General features: G+C 33.3%; 1 protein-coding gene and 1 non-coding gene across 3 annotated transcripts; one reads left to right on the top strand and one right to left on the bottom strand.

Annotated features, from left to right (window-relative positions):
* The first annotated feature begins 650 nt into the window (after positions 1-650).
* On the top strand, positions 651-845 carry LOC112418824 (U2 spliceosomal RNA). The gene has a single exon (XR_003008904.1). It is a non-coding gene; the product is annotated as a U2 spliceosomal RNA (small nuclear RNA).
* A 743-nt stretch (positions 846-1,588) lies between these two features.
* Positions 1,589-11,833, bottom strand: LOC25484462 (putative ion channel POLLUX-like 2). 2 transcript variants are annotated; one of them, XM_013613298.3, is made up of 25 exons: positions 11,796-11,833; positions 11,530-11,637; positions 11,024-11,100; positions 9,840-9,913; positions 9,293-9,579; positions 9,119-9,190; positions 7,640-7,715; positions 7,429-7,527; positions 7,200-7,354; positions 7,006-7,110; positions 6,663-6,749; positions 5,819-5,903; positions 5,577-5,724; positions 5,224-5,300; positions 5,052-5,132; positions 4,778-4,960; positions 4,566-4,679; positions 3,766-3,858; positions 3,549-3,672; positions 3,410-3,486; positions 2,956-3,003; positions 2,791-2,860; positions 2,612-2,685; positions 2,040-2,150; positions 1,589-1,956 (listed from the first exon to the last, which is right to left on the bottom strand). In XM_013613298.3, the coding sequence occupies exons 1-25, from the start codon at positions 11,816-11,818 to the stop codon at positions 1,855-1,857; spliced, it is 2,550 nt and encodes an 849-aa protein (XP_013468752.3). In that variant the 5' UTR covers positions 11,819-11,833; the 3' UTR covers positions 1,589-1,854. The 2 variants fall into 2 exon arrangements, with proteins under 2 accessions (XP_013468752.3, XP_024636908.2); XM_024781140.2 differs by having other exon boundaries at positions 9,792-9,913.

Here is an 11,833-nt window from a genome sequence, read left to right on the forward strand (position 1 = left end):
CATTTCTATTTCGACCCTTTAGCAGAATTTTGATCTCTGAGGAGGGCTCAGCCACCAAAAAAATCACAAGAAATAAATTGTTAACCTGCAACAAAGGCATAAATTATTTTGCAGAAACTTGATTTTTCAAATAAATTCCTGTTTGAAATTGATCAACCAAAACTGTATAAGTTTTAAATTGCCGAAATGTCTACGTTATTAAAAACTCCATAAAACAATAGCTGTCTGTAGTGATCCTACTACATCGCAGTTTGAATTCTTAAGAGTATTTTGGCATATAATTCTAACAGACACGCACAACTGTGGCACTCAAAACAAATGAATGAACACAAAGATGAAAGATATAATAGCCTTACCCGGTTAGTCCATCAACAAAAGCAAGGGATAAGATAAGAATCAGATCATGATATTTTGCTGTAAGACAAGAATATTAATTTAATTTTTGGCAATTCATCATGATGGACTATGTGTATGTATCTACTCTGATTGATGATAATGTTTTAAGAATAAAGAAAACAAAGGAGGAAGAAAGTGTTAGGAAGAGAGTTTAACATGCAACCCTGTTTCAAAAAAGTCCCACATCGGTTGTTCAAGAAAGCAAGTGAAGGGAGGTGATATATAAAAGCATAAGTGAGTCCATCTTTCAACTCATACCTTTCTCGGCCTTTTGGCTAAGATCAAGTGTAGTATCTGTTCTTATCAGTTTAATATCTGATATGTGGCTCAATGAGTCACACGATATTAAATTACTTTTTTAAGGGGGAGAGGCCATTTCAATAGCTTGCTATTGGGTTTTTCAAGTGTCGCTTATGCTCTGCACTATTGCAAAGGCCGGCGCACCCCACCGATTCAAGTTCAAAATTTTTATTTTTATTTTTTAACCATCTTATGTTCTTTCAAAACAAAAACAAAAAAAACCATTATCTTATGTGGTTGTTCATTATGTTAATGTTGATTTACGGATGAGAATCCGAATAAACCTATTAATGAAGATACAGTTCTGCAAACTTGCAGGATGATGGAGTATCATAATCCACTTGGGTTTGTTCCTAAAGAAATAACGAATTCTGATTCCTCACCTCAAACTGTGGTCACAAAATAAATTCAAAAAAGTATTGTGAATTATACATGGTAGAAAAAGGATAGTTCAGATGAAACAAAGTCCGAGCTTGATGTAACAGAAGCATTACGGATTACCAGGTTTGATATGCTAATTTTTGTGTTTGATGGGATGATAAATTTGATGTTCGCTACTGATCTCTATTCATTTGTATGTGACAGACCATTGAATACATTACCTTATTCGGTAATGATGGGAAAGCCGCAAAGATCTTGTACTGAATCTTTGGCAGCCAAAACCAAGAGATTGTGGAATAAGCCATAAGTTGTTTTCATGAGCCGTCTCTGAGAGGCTATTTTCATAGATTATCCCAAACAGTTTTACAAGTAGTTATGTCAGTACATAAGCTCAAATAAGCCATTAAACAGGTCCTTAACATAATTTGTGATTGGTTGACAGACACTAGATAGTGTTACAAATATTTACACTATAGCATTTAGATCCTATATACAAATTAAGTCGATACCATGCAGCAAAATAAAATGTTCACAACATTATTGAACTAGGGACTCTTGCTTATTTGCATTTTTCTTTTGCAGTACAAGAAAGTAAATTAAATTCCATTTACATATTTTACATTTAAGCATCGTTTTTCACCAATTTATTCTGAAAAAAGATGAGATAATATAGACATGAAAGATGAGAGATAAGAACAGCAATATTAGCAATCAATCACCCCAATGCAATAACCAAATTTTGGGGGTCAGAATTTTCCTAAATTATTCTCAGCATAATTACAAAATGACCGGCTGTTCACCTTCCAGCTCAGATATGACTATCAATGAGTCAGTCAATTCAAGAGAGAGGGGTTCTGACTTTGGAATTGGGTTGATTACCTGAAAATGGGAAAAGTTATTAGTAACATGTTCTAACCGATTATTATTCAAAATAAAACTTGAGTTGCAAGCAATTGTCATACATTCTTGTTCTTCTTCACATAACCTATGGCTACTTCTCTTCTTAAATATGCTCTCTCAGAAAGCTCTGAAAATGATGGATTCTCTCCTTCTTTCATGTAAAGGCTAATATCCTGTATAATAAGAAAAAATAAACCTTGAGTTAACTGCAATGCTGCAACAGCTACAATACATACTTACTCCCTAGTTGGTAAACCATGTGAAGCAAGCCAATGTTTATTTGAAGCATAGCTGTAAAAGGATCACCATTATTCCTTCTAGGTCTGGAGCTTTGCAAGTGTTTTTCCCAAAATTATGTTCGCCACAGTAAGTTCCAAACATACACTTGCTAGTTGAAATTGAAATGAGTCTTAACTATTTTGGGAATGAGTCTCTTTGATAAATTATATAGATCCCTCACTAATTTGTCGTTTATCATTTATTCATTTTGTAAGGTTTATCAAATTCATGCACGAAATTTCATGCTAGGAAACATCCAAAGAGAGGCATGATATCAACAAAGCAACATTCCTCGGTCGCAATGATTACATACAAAAAAATAAACAGCCACAATCACAACATGAGTAGATATTACCTTCACATATATTTCATCACCGTCTGCATCTAGTATGTCTTTCCAAACTTCATTCAATTCACTATTCTCGGCAACTGATTTCAAGTTTAAAAAAAAATAAAAAATCATTCACAACAAAAGAAATACTGCAACAATTAAAAGCTAAAACTCAACCGAGAAGAGGGAAAAAGATTAATGACCTTGAGCAGTTACAAGGCTCAATATTTCCTCCGCCGCAACATAGGTCACTGATGGCTTGATTCTAGTAATCTGCAGCATTATAAATAATATAATCACCGTCATCAAAACATTCTACAATCTAAAATTTGAGATCAAAATCAAACCCAAAACGACAAGAGACTTACTTGTTTCCCCAATTTTGAATCAACAATTTCTGCAACTAGATTTTGTACCTACATAACAGCCAATTTAATCCAACGATGATTATCCTCTCAAGTCAAACTAAAACTTCTACTCCGTCCCTAAGTATAGGACTCTGTTGACTAAATCATAGGAATTAAGAAAGTTTATAGTAGTACTAAATTTATTCACAGTTGCTATTGTTTTACCAGTTTACTTACTCTTCACGAGAAAGAATTGGTTTACATTTCTTTATCACAGTATTTATTATAGGTCGCAGAAAAGCATGTGGCATAATTAGGAGTATGTTGGTAAATAAGTAACTAATGTAGTTGAAAATTTGAAAAGGGTCTTATAAAAAGAAGACAAGAAAAAATCTCAAGAGGGCCATAAACTTAGGGAAGAAGTTAGTAATATTTCCAAAATGAAAAATTCCTATCATAACAAAAAAAATATCACCTTGACTCCAAGTTTGTCGCAGATATTTTCTGCAAGTAGGATTGAATAAGCAGATAGCTTATCTGTCTTGGATGTATCTGCAAAAACAAAAGTCAGCGACATGCCATTTTCAGTTACAATTTTTTGTGTGCGTAATTACCTCCAAGAAGCCAATCTTTGTCAGATATGCAAGCAATTGAAAAAGGAATATCTTCCTTCTTCAATGAAGTCTGAATATTCAAGATGGTTTCCTTTAAGGTGCCATAGTCCATGGGGTTTCCAATCTATAGTATCCAAAAGAAGCAAAAGATCATATCAAATGAAAAAACAAATTAAAAAGAAATTTCAGCACATTAATTGATTGCATGAGACAATACCCTATGAGAAACTCGAACATTCTTGAGTTTGCTATGACCAGCGATGTTTTCCCTAATAATCCTGTCATTTAATGGCGTTTCTGATAAAACTTCCTGCATATTATTATGGCCAGAAACCATAAGTATTGAACTTCAAGTGAATGCATATATAATCTTGAAAAATAACCCTACACAATCACCAATGTCATGAATCTTCTGGTGGTATAGAATTAAGATCAATCTATACCAGTAACATAAGGCTTTGTTTGGGAGTTGGGAGGGGAGGGTTTTGGAAAAAATGAAGGAGCAAGTGGAAGAAATAGAAGACATTGGGAGGAGAGGGCTTTGGAGGTTAATTTTTTACTCATAATAAAAAATCCCCCTCATTTGGGGGAACTCAAAAATTGTATTGGGGGAGGGTTTTGGGGGGTTATGGAGGGTTTATATGAATTTTTTAAATCAAATCTATGTTGTTATAATATTCTTAAAATTAAAAGTATATTAATCATAAGTATTAGTTTATCATTCTCTAAAAAACTGTTCTTTCAAAAAATGTGAATTTTTTTGTCCATTTTTCTATATATTTCCAACCCCCCAAAGCCCTCCCCTCCCTTCCCCTCCAAACTCCCAAACAAAGCCTAAGTATCTAAGTGGTAGGATATTGCATTTTCGGTTCATGTAAATATAGCAAATAGTAGTAGATGTATATTTTTATTATTGTTTTGTGGACCAAGAGGAAGAACGATCAAGGTTTTACGGATTCAAGTATACACTCCCAAAAATGTGTGTATGAAAAAAGATTCCAAAACACATAAACATACCAAAACACTTCCAGGACCGAGATAGTTCTCATACTCTTGAATCATTTCTACAACATCAGGTCGCCACCCAAGTAAAAGAATGCATTCTTTTGGTCCTACATTCCCGTCTGATGCCTAAATGTTGATAAGTGATAACGGTAAGCATTTCAAATAGTACCCTCGGAATAACAGTCGTTGAAAACATCTATACAGCACAGAACAGGAAGTCATACCTTGGAACCTGATCTGTTAGGACGTGTTACAATATTTGCAAGTCTTACTTTACTCAATTCGATGGCGTAATCAAAATCTTTTTCAAGTAATTCATTGTTATTAATTCCATCTTTTCCTTCTTTCCCATTTGTGGTTATAACTTGTGGCTTATTAGTATTCTGAAGGGATCCAATGAACAATACCTAACGAGGAAAAATGAATTTAGAAAATCCAAGATAAAAGGTAGACACAACATATATGATATAAATATAAGTAATCTGTAAGTCAATGTACTTTATCAGTTATCTGCAGAATTTCATCATCATTTGGGTGGAAGTATATTTTCCCATTCCGGTAAAGACCACATACAACAGCCTGAAATAATATCAATATATAGACAGCATTAATGTAAAATTATATGAATGGAATTTTCAGTCAAGAAATTACATTTGAATAAAGTAATTACGTCTTTAAATATATGTCTTATTTGCCTATATGTCATTCCTTCAAGATCAGGCAAGCTGCAAAGATTGAACACATTTTCTGCGAGCAGAAGTAAAAAAAATAAAAAATTAAACACGAATAGATATGTGTAGGGCAACAAAAGAAAAATGAATAAAAGTTTTAACTGATTTTCAAATGTAAGACAAAAAATCTCAATCTACTTCAGTGTAAAACCAACTCATCCGGTACCAAAATTGAATGAATAATTTATTTAAAAAAGCATCTAGAAATCATATATAAATACCATAATAGAAAATCTAGGAAATAGGTAAACATGCAATCTTTAGAAACACGACACAAGCATAAATACATTACTTCGATAATTTAGCAAGTGCCTGTAGATCTTTATAAGTCCTTTCTGCCGAGAACATTGAACAAATAATTTGGATGCAACATCTTCTACTGGAGATACTTTCAACCCTGAGATTGACTTCAACAAGTCACATGTTTGGGATCTTGAAACCTACATATATCAATTAAGAAAACATCAAATAGTTTTATTCTCTGTATCTTTTATTTTGTTTTTAGTTTCACATAGCTGCTTATGAGTAACAAACCTCAACTATTGTGGGGACAGAATCCATCTTTGGAATTGGTTGAAGGGCTAAAACAGTAAGAAATGCATCTGTGTCAACTTCAAACCTAACAATATAAAGGATCTGAAATCAGTAAACCTTATCAAAGTGAAATTCAGCATATGGTAAAATTCAAATTTAGTAAAAGTTAAAACTACTCGAGCTATCTATGGAACTAACCAATCATACGAGGCAAGTAATTAGTTGATGGATGGAAAAGTTGGCGAAAATTTTTCTCAGTTACACCAACGAATATTAGCAGTGAAGTCACTTGGAGAGGTAGGTTTCCCTAGATTGAATAACTTAGAACTGCTGCCATGATACAGAAACTAAAAAGTAATAGAAGCTACAGTCTAAGACTGTTTATATAGAAGAAATTACAATAAATCCTGTCCCAATAATTAGGACTAATGATCTGAAATAGTTGCAAATCAAATCAAATCATACTCATGGAGAATAAAATTATATATCTCTCTCCAGATTCTCCTACATATTAACTCATACTCATGGAGACCGATCATTCGGATTAGTGATTCCAATTTTCAGCTGTCCCTCTATCTCTCCCTCCCTCCCTCTCTCCTCTCTTTCTCACCCATTTTAAAATCTCCATAACAACTTAAGCAGGCACTAGTAATTAAAATTAAAACTAGTAACCCCTATGACTTAGATGTTGATGACGATTACTGATAGCAATTTTCTCTAACATCAGTTGACACCCTAACGCACTTTCAATAATATAAATTCAAGAAAATAAGTCAAGTGATTTCAATTCAAACAGAATTATAACAACCTATACCATTAGCAATTTAAGTAGATCAACACTTACCGATCCCCTTTTGTTGGCAGTATAATAATTGCACGTGCTTTGTTTGCTGCTGCTCTTTCAAATGATTTTGTTAAACTCAGGGTGCAACTGTAAAGCAGAAATTTCAATTATGAGGGCATGCAATAAAATGAATTTCTAAATCAACTAAACAAATGACTATAATTCATTACTTTACTAAACATATGACTAATCTAATTAATGGACTAATCGACTAAAAGAATAATAGTCCTTGTTCTATTCAAATATACATCCTAACACAGTAAGCAATCCTAAGCAAAGGAATATAATAGTATTTTTACAAAAGTCCGTTTGACAAAAGAAGGAAATTACCCAGCGTCGATACCTCTTGCTAAGGAGATCAATATGATACAAATCTTTAGCAATACTGTCAGCTATCCTATCAATCTGTTTTCTTGGAAGATCAGACATAAGAAGGATTCTTTGTTTCCTGCATAGAAATGAAACGACATATTACAGAATCCAGCGATCAAAACACAAGATGAAAAAATCAGTAACTGCCTTTTATGAAATATTTACCTAGCTGAAGCAGTGCCTAGGCGAACAGCAAACTCGTGATACTTATTTAGCTGCTTTAATATGAAAGGAAGATGACTATTCATCCCACAGATAATGATATGATCGGTCTCCATAACTTGCATTTGTGCTCCCTCCCTGAGCCTTTGCATATTACTCTGTTGTGAAGATTCAATTGTTGGCATACAAAGAAAAATATTGTTTAAGGAATGCTTAATCATTCAGATCTTACCCTAAATTGTTCAGTCATGGTACTTAGAAGACGAGAGTAAAACAATATACCCCATATTGCAAGAACAAAGCCAATAACACGCTCAATACGTGTTGGTTGCTGCAGGCCAACAAAATGTATGTCATTTGGTTTCGCAGAAAGTGTTTATAAGCAATTGGAAAGGACTCGATAGCAAAACCAGATTATGAAGTCCAAAATAAACCGAACATACTTTTAAATGAGTAGATGATGAAACAAGACATGCCCATGCCTCCCAAAAACATTCTTCCAGTGATTGTTTATTGTTCCTGGATAATTTAATAATGGCCCAGATTAACAAACATATATAAGCACAGAAGCACTGAAATCAAAATATTAAGCTGCCGAGGTCTAATTGGGTCGTTAGCAAAGAGAGCTATAAAAATGATCCCATGACTCTGGTAACAAACTAAAGAAGAAAAGAAAATAAAGAAGGGGATAAGTTCCACTAGATTCAATTTTAATAATAAAAAAATGATAGAAATAATTTCTTGGAAACAGGGGTTGGGTCTATATAGAACAATATCTTGGATTTTTTGCTCAACGGGAGATTTCAGGACTAGTTTACCGACTCCACAAGTTTTATATGATCTCAAACAATCTCCTAAGACATGTTTTGGCAGATTTAGCATTGTGATTTCGCAATTTGGTATGACTCAGAGTGAGGGTAACCACTCAGTTTCCATCTCCATTTAGTTGTACGGTGCATTTACTTGGGTGTGTATGTTGACGAAATTGTCGTAACAAGTAATGATCACCGTGGCAGCACACATGTAAAGCAACATCGTGTCATTTTTTCAGACAAATATCTTGGCACACTTCATTACTATCCAAAAATGACATTGCGATTTCTCAGAGGAAGTATGCAATGAACATTTTGAGGAAATAAGGCTAGATGGATGAAAAGTCTATCAGAACTCCTATGGATCCCAATACCATACTTTTGCTTCGTCAGGGAAAGCCACTTACGAACCAAAGACATACAGAAGACAGATTGAAAAACTGAATTATCTCCCTGTAACTCGTCCAAGTATTTTCGTTTAAGTTAGCGTAGCATGCCATATTCTTAATTCTTCTCGTGTAGGACAATGAGATGCAGTAATTCACATTCTGAAATATATTAAGGGAGACACAGGGAATGGTCTCTCGTATGAAGATGAAGGTCATAAGCGAGCTGTGGGATACATCAATGCAAATGGGGCAAAGCTCTCCTACTAACGGGGTATCAATTTCAGTATAGATTGTCATTTCATTAGCAAGATCTTATCTCGATATATTACCACTACCTTCATAAATTCAAATTATCAACAGCTAGGTTTCTTCACAAAGTCATTAAGTGGTTCTCATATCAGTTATACGTGTATCAAACTTGGCACACGAGACTTTTATGCTCCATCTTGAGAGGTAGAGTTGAAAATAATGCAAGTAGTGTAACTATACATCCTTGTATTTATAGCTTTTAAGTATATATAATATTCTCAGTGTGTAATTAATCCACACAGATTCACACATACTTTCTCGCATTCTTCTTTTTCAACAAAAAAATAATATTAAAAATTCTTTTCCTTTTTTTCAAGGCTTCTGGGGAACAAAGACAATTCCATTTACAATAAGGAAACCACAAAATAAGAATAGGTTAACATTTTATTAGAGTGCATTTATCTATGATTACCTTAGCTTGAAGAACAAGAAACCTCCAATGAAAACAAACGAGCTGCATGCTATAAGGAGCACCAAAAAGAACCTGGAAGATTCCAGACAACAAGAGTAGCTTAAAATCTATAAATTAAATAACCAACAGATAGATAAGTTCTAATCCAAATAAGCAATGAAGTGATTAACTTACGTGGCAACATTTCTCTCGAGTTGTATGTTAAATAAGAAAAACAACCGCGCTAAGCTCCATCTAATATCATGAAAAGAAGGCAAGGAGACGTCTAATTTAAGTGGCTTGGGTGTGTTCAAGGCATTAGAAACACAAGCAAGTGCCAAGCTTGTTCCATCAAGAGTCTGAGGCACATATCGAACTATTGCTTGGACAACATTTATCATCAGACCAACAAACTTTGTATGTGTCAGTTTCAGTACAAAGTACAACGATAAGTACTCTATCATGTTTTTAGCCTGTCGACCCTGTAGCACATGCGGCATTTCGAGAGATTTAGCAAACAATAATAAACACTGCAAAGTTTAATAATACATCCATTGCTCCAAAATATTTGAATTTTGAACATAAAACATTAAAGGAAGAAACAATGTGCACTGAATTCAAAGAAAATAGGACAACTACATATACCATCAATACTTTTGTACATTTTATCCAAACTTTTCCACACATTTCTTACCGGAGAGCTACTATTATTTTTCCCTGTCCAAATGAAATTGGTGCTCACATTTTCTGGAACATGTTCACTACTTTCGGAATTGGAATTAAAAGCTGGCCTTTGAAAATCAACCTCCCATCTCCCTACAGTGTTTTCATCGATTAAGCTTTTAGTTGTTTTAGGTAAAGAACGAACAATCAAATCATAGAAATTATTTCGAATCAAACAATGAAGAGCATCATCTATCATGGGAAATGACAGGAAAGCAACAAAAGGAAATATTAATAAATGGTAACAACAGAATTAAATTCTTCCAATAGAAAAAGAGCATTTTAAAATAGTCAGAGCTGATTATAGATCAAACCTCCAGATACAAGGTTATGTAATGAAACAAATACATTAAAAATATATTTTGAAGAAAAAAAGGTGACAGTAACAGTCTGCATATCCATTCAGGAGAAGATCGTGACAATACAAGATCTAACAAATGCAGACAATTTAAGACTTGTTATTTTATCCATGCATTTTGAAAACTTAGAATCTGAAGCCAGTTAGATCACTCCTTTTACAATTTCATAGACACAAGAATAAGGGGAAAGGATTATTAACAAATTATTACTAGTCAAAAAACAATTATTAAATTTATTAAACCAAATGCAATAGACTTGTTTTACCAAAAAAAAATAAAAAATGCAATAGACTTTTCCCATATAAACTTATAGAGGACGAATAAAAAGGATGTAAACAGAAATAAGAAAGAAAAAGAAAGAATTTATCTGTCAATTACATGAACTGATAGATTGAGGGCACAATAGATAAGTTAAAATTGTGATCAGGTAATGGAAATAGGTAGATGAACTCCAAAATCACAGATGAACTCGAAGTATACAAGCTTGAGACAAACCACTGAAACAGTAATTCATATCACGAGATAAGTGACTTTTTCTTTTGTAAAGATAAAAGTCAAATACAGGCTATTATAGCTTATACAAGAATTGAAAAATAAGTTTGGTTGAGTCGAGTGATATTGGGATTAGCTCTTGGTACTAATAAAGCGAAAAGTATTGCTTTAAATAGGTACACAAACAGTTCATGATAAACAAGTAAGTCAATAACACTTATCAAACAAAAACTCAATGTTATCAGGTTTAGGGTTCTGTATGTCTAAATAAAGCAGAACATTATTTAAGCTGTTAATAAAAAACTGAACAGAGAAACTCTATCAATGTTTTCTCTTAACTCATGCAACTCACCTTTCTTTTGTGATCTAATACCATGCCCATGTAATGATGAAGAACTGAGCCAGCTGAAGCGACAGGGCGTAAACCTCCTGTGAAGTATCACCCGCAATCAAACAAAGGAATGATTCAAATAACAAACTCATTCAAAATATATAAAACCTAATTCATCACTCAGCAACAGTGGAAAAATGGGTCAAAATCTCTAACTCAACAATGGGAATATCCAAATCCATTGAAAACAACAATAATAAACCATGTTAAGTAACATAAAATATTAGTAAAATGAGAAATTACTATTAATTAAAGTGACATTAATGACTATTTTACAACTGTTTCATAAAATTTGAACTCTAACTAGTGAAATTTGAAATTACAAGGTCAAACTCTTACCACCGAACTACTTGCACATTATGTACATCCATTTCCATAATTGATTTATGTAAACATCATAAAAAATCCACATATAAGAGAAATCAGCAAGAAATAACAGTGAGAGGTTGAAGATGAACAACAAGTACCTGGAATTTTTGTTGTTGGTGGATGATGATGATGATAAGCAGTGTGTTTGCCTTGGAATCCATGGAAGACAGGTGTGCATGTGGAAGTGAGTGAGATTCATAGCTGGTCTGCTCTAGTGGACAAAAACAAAAAGTGTCTTCACAATTATTATAAGGATCCAAGTCAGTCAAAATCTAGAGACTTAAACTAATCTTGCGTGTACCAAAATTCATTTAAGAAAAAAAAAAATTAACATCTCATAAAAATGTGCAATTTCATTTCATACCCTAAAAAAATTAATGTGTGCATTCGTGACACAGACAC

This window comes from Medicago truncatula, chromosome 1, assembly GCF_003473485.1.
Source record: "Medicago truncatula cultivar Jemalong A17 chromosome 1, MtrunA17r5.0-ANR, whole genome shotgun sequence".
Classification (NCBI taxonomy): Eukaryota; Viridiplantae; Streptophyta; class Magnoliopsida; order Fabales; family Fabaceae; genus Medicago; species Medicago truncatula.